This window comes from Anser anser (assembly GCF_964211835.1).
Source record: "Anser anser genome assembly, chromosome: 14".
Lineage (NCBI taxonomy): Eukaryota > Metazoa > Chordata > Aves > Anseriformes > Anatidae > Anser > Anser anser.
In genome coordinates, this window is record NC_139735.1 from 12703283 (window position 1) to 12720566 (window position 17284).

The window sequence follows — 17284 nt, forward strand, 5'->3', positions numbered from 1 at the left end:
GGCTCATACCTGGGAAATCCCACGGCTCCTCTCTTGTCCAGCCACCACCACGTGTTCTCAGAGGAGCCGGCACCATGAGCACGTCCCTAGAGGCATGGAGGGGGCTGCTTTCTGTGCCACACAGGAAAAAGGCTTTTGGAAGAGTTGCTGGAGCCAGCCAGATGTTGCCACCAGATGACCATGGTTTTGCAAGCCAAAATCTCTTCTCTCAAGCTGTTTGAGCAGCAGATTTTGGACCATCACCACCAACAGTTTCAGATACAGCCTGTCCTTCTGCTCATGGAGTTGGGCCTGGAGTAGAACCAGAAGTGGGAGGAGAAGGAGAAGGCTGAGAAGCTGCTACAGGGGACCTCTCCTTGGACCGGCTTCATCCTGGCTGGGCTGGCCGGTGGGAGCAGAGTCCCAGCTGCAAGCCTGTGCTCAGAAGTTCCAGGACGACAACAGCCTTTCCTGCTGGAGGTGACAGGCGTCACACGGTCCCCACGTGCTGTTACATTTCTCCATCCAGCTCCTGCCTTGCTGCTGGGGTTGAACCTGCAGCCTCCTAGGAGGCTATTTCCCACCTGCAGCCTGCGCTGCCCTTGTCCAAAACCAGGGAGCAGATAGATCACAGCCCCTCTGGCACAAGGGATGGGGCAGGATGAAGGGATGGAGCACCTGAAGCCTCGGTGCTCGTGAGGGATGCGCCTTTCCACACTCACCCTGTGCCCCCCCCTAGTCCTGACCACATCTCTTCCAGCCACAGATGGTGGATCTGCTTTAGGTGGCAACATCAGGTGATGGACGTGCCACTTCTGTGTGCTGTGCTGCACATGCCCGAGCGGGGGACACCTGAGGAGCCCTGGGAGCGGTGCATCACCGTCTCTGTCCCTGTGCTTCCCGTCCTGGTGGTCACCGTCCCCAGCTGTCCCACGCAGCACCCTGAGGTGGCAGCAGTTGGCTGGATCCAGGAGCTCTGCTCAGAAGCCAGGGCCAGGCTGGGGACCCCAGCAGCTTGCAGGGTGCCTGGGGAGCAAGGCAGCGTGCAGCCGCCTGGCCCCGGCCACGGGTGCAGCCCCGAGCAGCAGCCAGCCTGGAGTCTGTGTATTAGCCGTGAATTAATGTCCTGCAGAGACTGGGAGCGGGGATCATGCAGGGATTAAGGAGGCATTACCCCTTTGTTAAAGCTGATGTTTTTGGGATAATCTGGAAGCTTTAGCTAATACATTATTACAGAAACTCCTTCAATCACAGCGGCAGACAGTAAGCAGATTTGGATATTACTGCGTAGCTGTGCACAGGCCTGCTGCCGCTGCTGCTGTTCTCCTCCGCTGGGGCAGCACCACGGCACAGCCCTGAGTGTCCTGCCCTGCAGCCATGGAGAGACCCCGGGATGTCCGTGTCCCTCCAGCCCCACCACAGGAGGCATCATCCCTGCCTGGATCTGCAGCACGTGCACCCGAAGGCAGGCTGTGGGTGCCCTGCTCAGGGCTCCACTGGGGCAGTCGGCGATGTTGGAGACATTCAAGGGGCTTTGGGTGTGGAGGAGAGCACGGGAAGCTCCAGCCCTGGTGGCGTGCTCAGCCTGCCACCAGCAGCACCACTGAACCCACAGCTGCAAAGAGCAGGAGGTGTCTGGGGCAGGAGGTGGCGATGGAGCCACCAGAGTCACAGCATGGTGGGGAACGGCTGAGGGGCACAAACCCGGGGAGCTGCCCTGCCCTGATCCCTCCTCCTGCCCCACAGATCAGCACGGGCTGAGTTTGCAGCATGGAGGCAGCTGGATTGCTGGGTGAAAGGAGCCCAGAGGGGCCTCGGATCCTGGGCCAAGCAAGGTGAAGCATCTCTGCAGCAGGGTGGAGCTGTTGCCTGTGCTCATGGCACACATCTCCCCTTGGTGCCACTGCCCTGTGAGAGCTGCTGCTGCTTGGACATCACCCACAGAGGATGGCCACAGGGGGCAGGAGTAAAGGGGGACCCCAGAGCTGCTCCCTTCTCCTTTCTCAGGAGGGGCAGCAGGTCTAACACAAGAGTTAGATGTTCCCCATGTGGCAGCAGCACTAGGCTGTGGGGTCATGGCCAGCCCTTTGGGAGACACTTGCCTGCGCTCCCCATGGTCCCAAGTGTGCAGGGCTTCACAGGTGGCTTCTTGGCTCCACATTTCCAAGCCTTATAGGGACCTTGGAGGAGACAAAGCCTTCTGCGGTTCCATCACGTGCTGTGTCTCCCCAGGTGCCTCCACGACCCCACCAGGGATGCTCTCCTAGCATATACAGTCTGGGAAGGGGCAGGAAGCTTGTGTCTTCAGCAGCTTGTTGCAGACCGGGACTGTGCAGGCGTTTGCTCAGCAGAGATTGTGGCAAGACACCGACGTCAATGTCCCTCTCCACTGGCTGAAGACACTGTTCAGCTGGTGCTGTACAAGCAGTCAGAACGGGATCAGCCGCCCACCCTGGCAGTCCCCCAGCCTGCACAGCCTCCTGTCCTGAAGCTCAGCACTTCCCATCCCTCCTCAAAGCCTTACAGAGTCATGGGGAAAGACGGCAAAACCCCACTGGGAGCAGTCCCTGGGCATGGGACTTTGCCTCCGATCCTGTCTCCTGGGGGTGATGTGACTCCTGGGGGTAGGGGTGTGGGGGACGGGGGTGGTAGGAGCGCGGCTCCTGGGGGAGCTGAGTGCTGGGGGGCTCTCTCCTGGCCCGCGGAGCTGGAAAAGGCGGTGTGACACGTGAGGGGACACGGGCTCGAGCCTGCTGAGCTTTGGGGACAACCAGGAAGAGAAACGGGGAAGGTTCATATTGTTCTTATGGCAGATGCATGAGCTTGTTTGAGTCAAATGCTGTTGAGAAAATAGATATTAACCTCCGGAGGGCTAGCAGAAAGAGAGAGAAAATGCAGCGGGTAAAATGTGGGATGGAGATTGTGAGGCAGAGATGGCTGAGAGCACAGCCAGTGCAGCACCGGCAGTGGGGATGGAGGCACCAAGGAAACACGGTGGAGCTGTGGGACCGGGGGCATCCCGCGATGAAATCCCCCTGTGGGGCAGGGGGACATGTCCCCATGTGCATCCTCCTTGGGCCAGGAAGCTGCAAGGCAGAGATGGAGGATTCGAAGCCGCGATGCTGGAACACACAAAAGGTAGCAAATCCCCAAGCCGGATGACACATCTGGAGTCCTCAAAGAGCTGAAAACCAAGTGACTAAGCTCTCAGCAATAACACACGCATTCACATCCTCCAACTGTTGGACCGGGGGCAGTAAATGCTGGGCCTACATTTTAAAGAAGGCCCCGGGGTGTGCTAGGGATTGCAAACCAATAAGCTTTGCTTCAGCGCGAGGAAATGGTTGAAACAATTATGCAGAAACGTAATTAGAAATCTCGTGGAGAAGGGGTTCCTGAGCTGCCATAGCAAGCGCACGTTGCTCCTCTTTTCTAGGCCAGGTTGCCCATAGGTCCAGTCCCCCCCGGGATACAAGATGAGCTCGTGCACCTGGTGGCATGGTTTGGGGCAGGATGGACGTGCTGGTGGCTCGAGGAGCTGCGAGCAGCCCCCAGGCTGGCTCTGAGAAGGCGCTACAGGAGATGGGGCCGGAGGGATTCAAGCTCCATCAAGCCGCTGGCACCCATGCTGGGAGCGCGCTAATAGGGGGACAATTCCCTTTTTGTTTTCCCCAAGATGCTGCCCACAGCAGGGATGCTCAGCATGAACCAGGGAGGGTTTGTCCGGAGGAAGGAGCAGGCAGCGGGGAGCTGCAGCATCCACATGGGCAGCGAGTGGCTCCGTCTTGTGCCACCACGTTGACACCTCCAGGGACATGAGACCTGCCCAGCTCACCCACGTTGGTGCAACCAGCCAAGAGCCACAGCCCCTCGTTCTCCTGGAAAACCAGCCTGAAATACAAGGAGCAAAACCTAACCCCCAGGTGACCCAGTAGTCAGCAGTCCTGGCAGCCAGCCGCGACGTCTCCAGCGGGTGGGGCTGGGCGCACTGCCTTCCCTCCGTGCTGTTTTGGGTTACGTTTTGGGGTGTTTTTCTGTCCAGTGCTAACAATAGGATTGCAAAACAGCAATGTGTTATAGGATCTATTTTGTCACTTCCTCCCCTCCCACTTTCCTAAGTAGGTGGAGGAGTATTAAAAGGTCCACGGGGTTTTAAATACCTGACTCTTGGTCTGAAAAAAAAAAAAAAAAAAAAGAGAGAGAAAAAAGAAAAAAAAAAAAGCTGAAAAAGACTGTTTTGTAACAGCCTTTGTGCAAAGTCTCCGTGCAAGGAACCTCAGGCCCTGGGGACCCGTCAGCAGAGGTCCTGGTGCTCTGTGCCTCCTCCAGGCCCCCGAAGCACCGAGCCCCCACTGCTGTGAGGTGGGCGCGTGGGCAGGGGCTGGCACAGGTGAATGTTTGTGCCATGGGCTTTGCTTGGCAGGCAGAAGAGTGAGCACCTCCCTCGAGAGCCTCCTCTGCCTGCTGATGCCCTGGGGCACCGATGCACCTTCCTGCTGAGTATTTGAGGGAGCATGGCGGGGCCTGCAGGGAGGCAGGTCTGGGAATCCCCCTGCAACCCCCCCAGCATCTGCTGGGGGTGGGAGGCCAGGGGGGAGCCCCCCTCTAAATGCTGATAAAGTAGGGCAGGCTTCGCAGGCTGCCATCGCCCCAGCTTGCCTCCAGTTCTCTCCCTGCTAACCCTGTGCTGCCTCCAGCAGGTAACCCTCAGACCCCGATTTAATTTGGGGCTGGCTGTGCCTGCTGCCTCGTGGGGCACACACAGGGATCACAAAACGCCACAGAAGGGCAGAGAGGAGGAAGGCATTGCACAGCCTGGAAGAGCTTCCCTGCAGCCCCACAAGGCAGCTCAGGACCTCTCACTGCTGGCCGAGGCCCCAGCACCCTGGGGCACCTCCGAGGTGCACCACAGGGTGGTGAGCAGCGTGACACCGCCGTGGGAGTGGGCCAGGAGGATGGAGGCAGGCTGGCACAACCCTGTGCACGTGGCTTGTCGGCCCTCTCTGAGGCCAAGCGACTCCGCTGTGACCAAGCCAAGAGATTTAATTTTGTGAGTAAAAACGTAACGAGATCAGGTCCGCTAAAACAGCCGTGCTGCGAGCCACACCAATGCTCTCTGGTGATTTTCCTCTCTCTGCTAATCCAGCCTCTTGCTTGGGAACGTGTACCTGGCAGGCACAGCCCTCCGTCACCCCAGGGGCACCTCCTGTGCTTGGCCCCAGTTGCTTTGCTTTCTTTTCTCTTGCACAGAGCCATCGTTTTGGTGAAGCTGGGTTTGCTGGGTGGAAGCAAAGGCCATCTCCTGCCACGCAGCGCTGTGATCCCTTCCCTTCCTCCCAGCTCCTCTGAGGGAAGAGGCTCCCCCACAAAGCCCCATTGCTCTGGGAGCCATCACCATGCCCGAGCCCGGGATGGTTCAGTTTCCAAAAGGTTCTCCTGGCTCACTGTTGGCCAGGTCACAGGGGTTTTGTCAGGGGCCTCAGCTGGGTGGATGGGATCTCATTATTCAGACCTCCCCTCTGACTTGCCTGAGACATGAGTCGTACTTCTTGCTGCAGAGAGGGCCCAGACACCAAGGAGCCTTGTTCTTGCCTGCTGGCAGTGCTGCAGATGGTGGCCGGGGGTCAGGGGCCAGCCCCACTCTCTGCCCCCCTCACCAGCCTTTCGGGTGCACAGATGGGCTGCGGTGCCTCTCGGGGACCTTTGTCTCCTGCCGAGGGAGCTTTTCTGCTCTTTGCAGGAATGAAAAACTTTCCTGAATCAGAGTGCCTGGGGTGGCTTTGAAGAGTTTCCCCAGAAGATGAAACGAGGCTGTTTGCAGCCAGAGCCCTCGCTGCTGCAGCTGGAGCTGCCGGTGGGACGCCGATGGGGCTGGGTCAGTGGGTGCTCCTACACCCAGCTCCCCGCATCCCCAAGATGGGTGCTTTGGTTTGCTCAGGCAGCTTCCAGCATCTTCTCTCGAGGCAAAAGGAGCCGTCCTCCGGCATCTCCGCCCCCCGCAAAGCCCACCACCATGGGGACTGCCTAATGCACTTCTGACTGGCTGCACACTGGCAGTGGTGCAGGGCGAAAGGCAGCTGACAAAGTAACACTTATGGGGACTGGGCAGAGGTGCTGGAGACATCCAAAGGGCACTCGTCCCTGTGCAAGAAGGTGCTGCACAAACCTACAAGTCCCTGGCACCCATCTCAAGGGGGAAAATAAATTCAGGTCCCTGTGCAGCCAACGAGTCTGAAGAAAGCCTCATCTCCTGAAGGAAAGTGCCCAGGGTGGGTTGTTCTGCTGTGAGGTGCTGGAAGAGCGGTGGATGTGGAGGGACGAGAGATATTTGTGGCATGGCTCGGGGACAGGCAGAGCTGCCGGTGTGATCTGGGACCCACCGGCACAGGCTGTACCTGCCAGCACGCCCAGGGGAGCAGAGAGTGCCTGGGAAGGCAGCATGCATATAGATTATTTGTTGTTTGATATTTTGCCTTTAATCCTTTTGTCCTAAAATAAATATACAAAAGTTCAGGGCCCTGCAGGTTGTGTCTGTTAGCAAGAGAAACGGATGACTGAGTCAGTTATTGCTTTGGAGCAATCGATGTCGTTTGTTTACCAGGATGGGCAAAGTCTGGTCTCTGCGGACACATCCTGCACGGCTCTGCGTGAACCTGCCCCAGCGCTGCCCCAGCACCCTGCCCACACACCCCTCTCGTCCACCTCCTGCATGGTGCCAGGAAGCCTTCCCTGCTGCTCTCAGGGGCTTTGGGGACGGCAGGGGACCAAAGGGGACCACTGGGACCCACAGGGGGTTGCAGGCCCGCAAATCTCCCACTTCAGGCTCACTCTCTCCAGGCTCATGCTGTTTCTGCACAGGACTGGATCGGGCCTGCCATGCCCAGCCTGCTGGGCAGGGTTTGGGTTTGGTTTTTCAGCAGAACCCAGCGTGCTCGTCACTCGTTCCGCGCTGAGTTTCCCTTTGAGTCTTGCTCTGGCCTCTCCGGATTTTGCCCTGGAAGAGTGTTGTTGGCCCTGGGGATATCGCAGAGCAAACAGAGAGCAGAGATACGGCGGAGGACAGACCTGCGCCAGAAAGCAAACACAACAGTGGTGGCGGCGGGGCTGCGCAGGTCCCCCTCTGTCCCCTCCCTCCCCAGGCCACCACTGGCCCCAGTCCCCTGCCTGGTGGCACACGGGAGTCTCTGGCCTCAGACCAACATTGCCTACATGTCCTCCATGCTTTCCCCTCCCCACATGGCTGCCCCCAGCCTGCCAGGCCCCCAGGGCCCAGCCTGCCTCCTCCTGCCCCCAGCCCGCACAAGCCCGAGGCCTGTGGGAGCACGGCCGGCACCCTGGGCTCCCCAAAACCCCCGCGGCAGCCGGCAGCGGGGGCGAGGGCAGCCTCTCCCTTCCTCCCCGCGCAGCGCAGCTCCTTTCCTGCCCAGCCCAGCCTCTGTGGGCAAGTCGGAGCGTGAGCCGCATGAGCCGAGCTGCGTGAGCCGTGCCTGCCGCCGTGCCTCCCGCATCAACTGCGGCGCGCAGGGCAGCTCCGGCCCCATGTCTTGTCCCCGGTTTTCCCCCTGCCTCCCCCAGACTGCGGGCACAGGGCTGTCAGCCATGGCTGGGCCTCCTCCCGGCCACAGGTGGAGGCCGGCCGGAGGCAGGCTGGCAAGGAGGAGACCCTTGGACTGAACAAAAGCAGGAAAGGGGTGGGATTGTCCCTGCGGGGACGGCATGGGTAGCTGCTGCCCCGGAGGAGGTCGGGATGACTTAGGGATGTGGTGGCTTCGAGGTCTTGCAAGACTGTGCCTACAGAGAGCCTCTGGAGCTCCCACCAGCCTCTCCTGCCCTTGGTGCAGCTCTGCAGCCCTGTGCCAGCAGGACGTGAGCCCGGCGTTGGCCTGGCTGAGGGTAGACACAGGCGGTAAAAGAAACCTCAGGGTGCCTTCCCCTGCACCTCCACCCTGGGCGGGGTGGAGGCACAGAAGGGGATATGGAGGCCTCACACCCTCTGCATCCCGCAGCCCCCTGCTCCCCACACATGTGCACCCCTGTGGAGCCCCACGAGCAAGACATTTGGTGCTGTAGGGCACTAAAGCTCCTCTCAGGTCCAAATCCCAAGATCAGCTCAGGCTTTGAGTACTGTGGGCCAGTGGGCTTTCAGGAAAAAAAAAAAAAAAAACAAACCATTTTTGGTGCTCCGCTCTAAGAAATCTGCAGAGGCTGGGTGGAGACTGGAGAAAACTTCCTGATCTCTGCTGAGGTCTGCCTGAACCCCGAAGCACGAGATTGATTAATCATTGCTTGAATAATTGCAGGGCACTGCGGACAGCCTGCTGGCCACGGCCTGTGAGGGGCAGGGTGAGGTGGAGGCCCATCCCCACGCTGGCCTCGGAGGTGCTCCCAGAAGCTGGATTAAATGGTTCTTTTCTCTAAAAGAGACCTGATCTCTATACAAAAGCTGGAGCAATGCTGTGAGCCCATCGGCTCCCTAAGAAAAGCTCTTCTAATGTTCAGGTGCCTCCAGCTTTCAATTCAAGGTTGAACGTGCCTCTCTTCAGGTCCTGGTCTCCTCACAGCCTTCTGCAGGAACCAGTGGGGCTTTTCCGGGTGGGAGGACATCCTCCGATCACCAGGCTTGCGCTGCTCCCCAGCCCTCCCCACGGCCATGGGCGCCCACAGCTGGCTGCTCCCGGCTCATTTTGGGGAAACTGCTCATGCTGGCCCCAAATTCCTCTTCTGTGAGCAAACCTGCCTGGCCAGGCACGGCAGATGGCCCTGGGAGGGCTTCAGGTGAGCTGCCTTGGTTAAAGCCCTCTCCACCCGGTGCAGGCACGCCCACGGTCCTGGCTTTCCAAAATCCAGCCCGCAGGCTTAATGCCCAGCCTTCGTATCCATATATATCCCTGTGTTTATCTGTATTCAAATGCACCCTGACCATTGAACCAGGTGATTCAGCAGGAAACCGTCCTCCTTCCTCTCTGTCTCATCACTCCTGGTGTCATTTTCAAGCTTTACCAGCAAAGATTTCATATCTTCATCTACATCATTGATAAAAATGTTTAATAGCGGTGGACAAAGAAGTGCTCCCTGGGGGGAGGTAGGTAAAATCGTGCTCCGCGCGGATATCTGCCCATTAACGACTACCTCCGAGATCTGCCGGGGAAGCAGTTTTAATCCATCTAATATGTGCCCTGTTAATTCCTTATAATGCAAGTTTTAATCAAAATGTCAGGTGGAAGTAAGTCAAATGCCTGGGAGAAATCCGGGCGTACTATATCAACACAATTGCCTTTCTCGAGCAGCCCGGTAATCCTGTCGGAAAGAGACAACAGGTCTGCGTGACAAGCCGTCGCCGCGCCGGCTGCGATGCCAGGACGTGGGGACCTCGCATCACTGCCGCTTCCTGCACCCCGGGGTCCACGCGAGGAGCGGAAAAACCACCAGTGACCAGGCTAGCCCCTGGGCCAGCACCCTTCCTGCAGCTGGAGCCCTGTTTCTCCCAGTTTTCAGGGACGTTTTTTGGGGAAGGAGGCCCCCAGGAAGGGGGATGAGTTCTGGAGGCCGGACGAAGAGGTGTGCGGTGCTCAGCCCCAAGGATCTGGCCCGGCACAGTGACGGTGGAGGCCAGGATGAGGCCGGGGCCGAGCGCCGTGGGAGGCCGAGAGCTCGTGGGCTTCCCCGGCTTGCAGGATCCTTCGCCCTCCGTCACCGCAAAGCCGGGGCCAGCTCTGTCTGCATTTGCAGCAGCCCACAGAAGCTGCTTCTGTTGTCTTATTTTTGTTATTTTTCAGAGGATATTTTAGCGCTGAGCACATTCCCTCCTGTTGCCATGGCAGCCATGACAGGGGTTATATACCGTGAGAAAAATACCAAAATTAATGAGTGAGCGAAAGTGCAGCCGAGAGAAAAACAAGGTTAAAAAAAGAGTTAAAACAGTAATAAAAACAATCTCGCAATAATTCGGCAGCGAGCGTCCCGCAGGCATGAGAGGCGCCGACCATCCGAGTTGCTCAGCCCCTGCGCTGTGCCCGGCCGCTCCGGCATCGCGGCTCAGTCCAGGGATGCTCCTCTCCAGCAGCATCCCACGTGTGCTCTGGGTCGGGCCGAAACCGAGCCCCTTCCTCCACAAACCCGCAGCCCTTCATTACGCGGCAGGCACGCGGAGGAGAAGTTCTTTAATGTGCTCATTTCCGCGCTTTTGGCTTTGGAGGATCTTTTGTTTTTAATTGTAGAAACAAGCGAATTGTCAGAACATCTGTGTTATTAGCATTTGCTGCCCAAATCCGCGCTGCTGCTTCTCCTGCAGAGCCCTGCGCTGATGAGAGAGAGAACAGAGGAGCCTTTGAACTCCTTGCAGCAGACGGCAGCCAGGTTGCTGCGTGCATGTGTCGGGGAGGGGGATTTAGTCTCTTGTAAGGTTCATTTGCTCTCTGTGTTTCCCTTTCTTCTTGCTTTCCCGGAGATTTAGCTGGATGCTCTTCCCTCGCGGGCTTTGTTCTCCTGATGATGCCCACTGGCACCGCGAAGCAGCTGTCTCCGCGCGGCCGGCCTGGGTACCGTGGCGCAGCACCGCCGGGGGCGGTGGCACCGGCACCGCCGGGTGGGACCTGGCTGGTGTCACGAAATACCTCGGGACAAGGCTGCTGCGGCCAAAGCGGTGGTGGGATGCTTCCCCCTTGCTCAGGCAGGCTCTGCTTTTTGGGAAACAGGGAGGCCAAGGCCCAGGCCAGTGACGTGCATTAATGCACAGGGAACAGCGATGCTGGTGGCAGGACTCCTGGTATCCGGAGGGCATGGGACTGTCCGGGAGGATCCAGGTAGGGGGCCAGGCAGAGAGGTCGAGGCAGACGAACCCCATACTCCCACAACTCCTATGACACCCCCAAAGTGTGCCTGAGCAGAGGATGCATCTTGCAAACCCCGTGTGTGCCCGGCCTCTGCAGTAAGGAGCGCACCGACTGCCTGCGTCTCGTGTGAAATGGAAGCCTCTGGTCACAAGCGCTCTCTGAAGTTTGCCTTCTCCCCCCCCCGCTGCCCTGGGTGCACAGGGTCAGGGCTTGCTCGGCTCCTCCCGTTGCTCCAGCTCTCCTCCCTCCCAGGGGGACTGCCAGAGCCGAGAAGTCAAACCTCCTGTTGTCCCCAGGGAGTTTTGTTCCCACTCCCTATCCGGATCCTGGTTCACGCTGTCTCAGCAGGGTAAGCCCTGACAAACCCGCAGCTCCTTTCCCCACCCTTCCATGGTGGGCTTTGACCTTCCCTGGGCTCTCGCTTTGTATCCTCTGCTAAATTAGCTTTGGGAGAATTGCAGCCTGGAAAAAAACCCACGCACACAGACGTGGCGAAGCCAACGGCACTGATTAGGAGCTGAGATGGCCCCGCTGCGGGGAAGCCTGGGTTTTCCACCCAGCAGGGTCACTCCTCAGCCCCTGCCCAGCTGGGAGAAGCCCTGCCGGGGGCTGAGCTGCCTTCTTGCGGGGGAGATTTGGGGCTGAGACGGAGCCAGGGCTGCTTGGAGCCAGCCGGCGCAGCCTCTAGATGGTGCAGTCATCGCAGCCGAGCTGAGCATGTGTGCAGCGAAGGGAGCTGCGCAACAGGTTGCCGTAGCTCAGCGGGAAGCTGCTCCCATCCCCACGCTGCGGAGGAGAGGAAAGGACTCCTCCAGCATCCCGGCTGCAGTCCCGCAGGGCCATCGGAGCAGGAGGGTGCCGCTGGGCGAGGGGCCCCGAGGGTGCCTGGCCGTGCTGGGTGCTGGCGGCCACCCCAGCAGCTCCGGCTGCGAGCAGCGAGGCCTTCGGCAGGGCCAGGCTGCACATCCCCTGCGGGGACACGGGAGCAGCGAGAGCGGGGACACCCCCGGACCACGCTGCCCCCAAGCCCCGGCCACGTTTGGGGCTCACACTCGCCCACCCCACATCCCATGGGGGGCAACGGGTGGGGTGGCACGGCTTCGTGCAGGCATTGCAAGGGCGGCAGGCAGGTGCTTGCTGCTCCCCAGCCCTGAGAGCCTGCAATAAAGGCGTGATTCACCCAGGTGGGGCGGGAGGGGATGGCTGACCCTGCAGGCCTCACCCAAGCAGGGCTGGAGAGGGGGGGGGGATGCGAGGAGCCCTGCCCTTAGCACTGCTGGGTGCGCCCCCCGCACACCCCTTCCCTGAGAGGGCGCGAATGAAACGAATGAATGAAGAAATTCAGGAAGAAATGAATGGGTCTAGCAGGGACCGAGCGGGACGCTCGCCCTACACCTGAGACCCAGGGGCGAGAGGGGCCAAGCCGGGGGCGGGTAGGGGGTGATCCGTGGGGGGATGCTGCGACCCCCGCGAGGGGTTGGGACCGGGATCGGGCCCGCTCGGCCCGGCCGGGCTCGGGCTCGGGATCAGATAAGGAGCCGGAGCTCCACCTCCCCGTGGCGGCGGCGGGAGGCGGAGGCAGCGGGGACGGAGAGCGGGGGGGGACGGGCGGGCAAGGGGGGGGGAAAGGGGCCGTGCCTGCGCTGCGCTTCCCTTGCACATCCTCACACACACCGAGGGACGGAGGCGGGCACGGACGGAGCTGCCCACCGGGGCTGCCGCCAGCCCTGCCGCCGCCGCTCCGCCGGAGGAGCCGCAGCCCCGGCCCGGGGGAGAGGGGGGGGGGCGGTTCCCACGGGGAAACACACACAGAAATATATATATATTTTTTTTTCTACCCCCCCTTCCTTTTTTTTTTTTTTTTTCCCCTTTTTAAAATTTGATTTTTCATCCGTGGATAACGAACCGGAGGAGCCGGGGGGGTGGGGGGAGCCCGGTCCCGGCGGGGAGGAGGCGATGCAGACGCCGCTGGATCAGCGCTCCGGGGACCGGCCGCATCCAAGTAAGAGCTGCGGCAGGGCCGGGAGCCCCCACGCGCAACCGTGGGGCTGCCCCGCGGCCGTGGGAAAGGGGGGGAACGGGGGGGGGACACCGGGGGCGCGGGGCTGGGCGCTTCTCGCCCCGCTCCCGGTATTGCCGGGGCTGGCTGGGGCGGGCGCTGCCACTTGTTGTGCGGCACGGAGCCGTGCCCCCGCGTGGGTGCGTGGCTGGGCGGGGGGGGGGCGCAGCGTGGGGGTGTTTTTTTCCTCGTCTGGGTGCGTATTTGGGTGCCGGGGAATCGGGGCGTGTGTCTCCCCCGCCTCCCACGTCGGGGGTGGCTGTGGGTGTGGGCAGCGAGGGTGAGAGCGGTGCGTGGGAGAAGTTGCGGGTGGGCAGCGGGGCCGTGTCCGTGTGTCCGTGGGGGTCGCGGGGGGGGGGTGATGGCAGGTGTGTTTGGTGGCCGGGGGCACGCCTGTGGCACCCGCGGCGTGTCCCCGTCCGTGTGCGTGTCGCCGGGGTGCGCGGCTGGTGCGCGGAGGAGCGTGTCCGTGGGGCGGGTGCGTGTGAGCGCGCGTGGCAGCGGGCTGCGTGTGCGTGCGCCGTGGGAAAGCCGCGTTCGCTGCGTGGGCGCCGGGCTGAGCGTGAGAGCGGGGCCGGCGGAGCGGCTCCCGTGGGTTTCCCACGGGTGTCCGCGCAACGGGCGCGCGTGTGCGCAGCGATGCGGGTGTGCGCGGAGCCGGCCCCCGGTCCTAGCGGAGAGCCGCTGCCACCAGCTCCTGCGGAGGAGGCTGCTCCGGGCCCGCCACGGCACCGCCCGCCCCCGGAGCCGGTGGGATGGTGCTGGGGGGGCGCAGGAGCCCGCAGCATCCCGGAGAGGCTCGGGGGGGGCCGGGAGGGAGGACGGAGGCTGCCCCCCGGGAGGCTCTGACAGGTCTCTGTCTCGTCGCCCGGCCGAGTTGCAGCGGCGGGGAGCAGGAGGAAGGAGAGCCCTGGGCTTCGCCCTCTTCTCTTTCTCCGTGTGGCTCCCGAGAGATGGTTTTGGGGTGAAGCTGTCGGAAGCGAGCGGTGCTGGGTGCTCGGCTTGGGGCGCCTGGGCCCAGCCCGCATCGATGCCGAGCAGCCGCAGTGGCTGGAGCCGAAGGAAGCGGCGCGTTGGGCATGGGACGTGCTGCAAAAAGCTCAGGGTTCGGCCCATCCGCGCCTCGGGTGTAAGAGTGAACATCGGTGCTTGTTTTTTGGGAAATATTGTCCTTAATCTCATCCCCGTGCTGCCGGCTGGGATGTCGCTCCAGCTCGGAGCACCGCAGCAGGGCTCGGGGAGGCCGGGCGGCTCGGTGCGTGCGTGCCCAGCGCAGCGTCTGGGTGGATTTGTGAGCAGGGCTCGGAGCGACGCCGCCAGCCTTCGGGAGCAGGGAGAGGGTGGACTTTGGTGCCCGTTCCCTTTTGGTGCTGCCGGCTGTGGAACGGGGCCAAGAGGCTGTGGGAATCACAGGCAGTGAAGGCTTGTTTGAGCAGTTGCTTGAATTCGCAGTGCTTTGTAACCTCTCCCTCATTAGGGCTTGGTATTTGGGGGGGAATGACTGAATTCTGTCAGATTTTGCATGCCACTGTCCTCTGAGAGCTTCCTAGTCATGCATTAAGCAGCGTGACTAACGCCTCTCTCATGTGGTTCGGGCTTTCTCGCGCTCTCCCCGTAGGGAGAATTGTGTGTGCAGAGGAATAGTTGTTTTGGGAGGGGTTTTTATTTTTAAGTGCTCTGTATTCTGCCAGCAGGTCGGAAAAAGGTGGCTGGCACCAGAGAAGAAAGTGTGGGATGGTCCTTAGATCCCATGGGAAAATAGCCCGCTGCTGTGCACTGGCCCCTGGGAAGCCTCCGTCTCCTGCACAGACGTGCTTTTCCCCGACGGTGGAGCTTCCACCTCCTCCTCACACCCTGCTCCGGGCTCTCTACGTCGGCGCTGTGTCATCCCCACCCCAAGCACCCGGCAGGATTTGTTCCCCCTGTGGATCTGAGCGCCCGGCTCCCCCCTGCCTCTGCTTGGGGTGACGGTCTCGCCCTGCCTCCAGCCTCCCCGCTTCAGAGGCTCCCTCCACCTGCGGGAACTTGGGCTTCGGGCTGCGGCCCCTTTCCCGGAGCAGATCGCGTGGCTGCCGGGCACCCTCGGTGACTCCCTCCCTGCCCCAGGCTCCTGGCACGGTCCCGCTGCTGGGTCCGTGGTGCTGGTGAGTCAGGGCCGTGTGACGGCAGAGCCGTGGCCCCACGCAGGGACTTTCACCTTTAGCTGAGATCCTCGCGCCCAGGCTTAGTCAGGAGGCTACGTCACCGGCAGCGGCCTCGTGCAAACAGTGCCGTGCCAGGTGCCTTTCCCGGACGGGGCACATTTCAGGTCCCCGTTCTCCTGCTCCCTTCTCCCCACCCCTCCTGCACGGCCGAAGCGATGGGGTGACGATGCTCAGCGTGGGTCCGGACTCACACCCACGGGTGCAGATCCCCCACGCAGGGTGACATCACACCAGCGCACAGCCCGCGGTGACGGGGGCACGCGCACGCTGCTCCCCCCGCGCAGGCACACGCGGTGCTCCCTGCACGCACACGTGCGTGTGGTGCAGCAACGCGAGCCCCGATCCGCTGCGCACACTCAGCCGGTGCGGGCACGGATGTGCACACGTGTGCACACCCTGCTCGTGCACACGTGCTTTTTTCCTGCTTTGTGTGGGTGCGCGAATGGATGCATCACACTCTGTGCACACGCGTGTACATGTACACTCACTGCCGGGGCTTGCTTGGATCGATCCAAAGCTGTGTCGTGCTCCTGCTCAGCTTCCTACCTCCATCCCTGGCCCCGTGCAGGGTGGGGACGGCTGCTTTTTCTCCTCCCTTCCACCCGGGACATGCCTTCGGGCGACTGTGCGTGCCCTCAGCAGGGTGGGAATGTCTGTTCCCTTGCAGGAAGGATGTTTGTAGGATGAGGGAGCAGAGCGGAGCTAGGCTTTGGGGCTATAGCTTTGTCTCCAGAAGCAGAGCTGCCTTCCCTCCTGCCGAGGGAGAGCTCCCCACTTCTTCATCCAGCAGACGCCTGTCCGTGGGTGAGCGCAGGGACAGAGGGGCTGTAAGCTGCTGGCTTGCAGGAGGCAGGCAGCAGGGTGGACAGTGCCGGATGCTCCACTTGTTGAGAGTCCACCCGATGCTGGGGCGAGCAGGAGCTTGGCACCAGCCGTGTGGCACTGCACAGGGGTGATGCCAGAGGAGCACCCACCCATCCCACAGGCTGGGTGCAGCGTGCAGAGAGGAGCAATGGGAGTGGCGAGAGTGGGTCGCCGCCGCGGGGCCGTGGCAGATGTTGCAGATGCTGATTTTTGGGCACGCAGTGAGGCCAGTGTGTCCGTTCCCAGCCAGGGAAGCAGGGGGCAGGGAAGCTGGTGGCCACGCACAGCACCGAAGCGTGTGGCTCGGCACAGAAGGGGGCAGTCCTCGTGGGGCTGGTGCTGCCCCTGCAGCTTTGGCACACTGGGAGGAGGTTTCCAGTGGCCGGGCGCCTGCAGTGCAGCGTGCAGTGTGCGTCTGCAATGCAGGGGGGCAGCGCTTCGGGCGCCGTCTCTGCAGCGGGCAGCGTGGGCACTGGCACCCGAGGGCACCCCACTGCATGCGGGCATCGTCCCAGCCTGGAGCGGGCAGCACCGGGAAGGAGCAGCGCTCCTGCAGCGAGCGCAGGGGATGTTTTGGGGCTGGCGCAGGGTGCGGGGTTGCCTAGTGACCGTGCAGCAGCGGGGAGATGCTGTGCCGACCGGCGCGGCGTGCAGGGGCTGTGCGGTGCCGCCGCGCCGTGGGGAGGCTCAGAGGCTGCGTGCGGGGTGGGCAGCGGGGCTGCATCCCTCAGGCCCTGCGCTGGGCACTGCCCCTGATCCTGTGGGGCCGTGGGCAGGGGGCAGTGCCCCGCATGCAGTGCGGGGTGGGTGATGTGCGGGGCTCCTGCACCCCTGCAGCGCCGGATGGGTGGTGCCTTTGTAGTGCGAAGCCTGTCCCGTGCCGCTCTGTCCCTGCTGTGGCAGTGCCCTGTGTCCCTGCAGTGCTAGGCTCGTGGTGTTTCTGCAGGGCAAGCAGTGCCCCATGCCCCTACGGTGCCAGAGGGGTGACATCCCTGCAGTGCAATCGGTGCCCCATGCACCTGCAGTGCCCCACAGGTGTCATCCCTGCATCCCAGGCACAGCCCCTGTCCCTTTGCTGCCTCCACCACGCAGTGCTGGCAGGGCACACAGTGCCCTGTGCCCCCAGGGTGCGTGGCAGGCAGTGTCCCCGCAGCTTGTGGCACGCAGTGTCCCCATGTCTCTGCGGTGAGAGGCTGTGTCCCAGCCCAGCCAGCTCCCGTCGGGTCGCTGGCAGCAGGCTGCGTGCAGCCTGCCCCGTCAGCGTGCCTGGCTGTCTGTAATTACAGCTTGCATGCTGACGAAGAGGGTGGACGGTGGCAGGAGTGGCTTCCTGTCCCTTGCAGGAA

The 17284-nt window shown here is 61.9% G+C and overlaps 1 protein-coding gene across 12 annotated transcripts in view; it reads left to right on the plus strand.

Moving 5' to 3' along the window:
- The first annotated feature begins 11101 nt into the window (after nucleotides 1-11101).
- Nucleotides 11102-17284, plus strand: part of PCDH1 (protocadherin 1) — a 49543-nt gene continuing 43360 nt past the window's right edge. For 5 of the 12 annotated variants that reach the window (XM_083798953.1, XM_083798943.1, XM_083798950.1 and 2 more), the window contains exon 1: nucleotides 12443-12813. In XM_083798953.1, the coding sequence (XP_083655079.1) occupies nucleotides 12768-12813 (46 nt within the window). In that variant the 5' untranslated portion in view covers nucleotides 12443-12767. Of the gene's footprint in view, nucleotides 11161-12440; nucleotides 12814-17284 lie in introns of those variants that run through there. The other 7 variants (XM_083798942.1, XM_083798949.1, XM_083798947.1 and 4 more) reach the window with 4 other exon arrangements.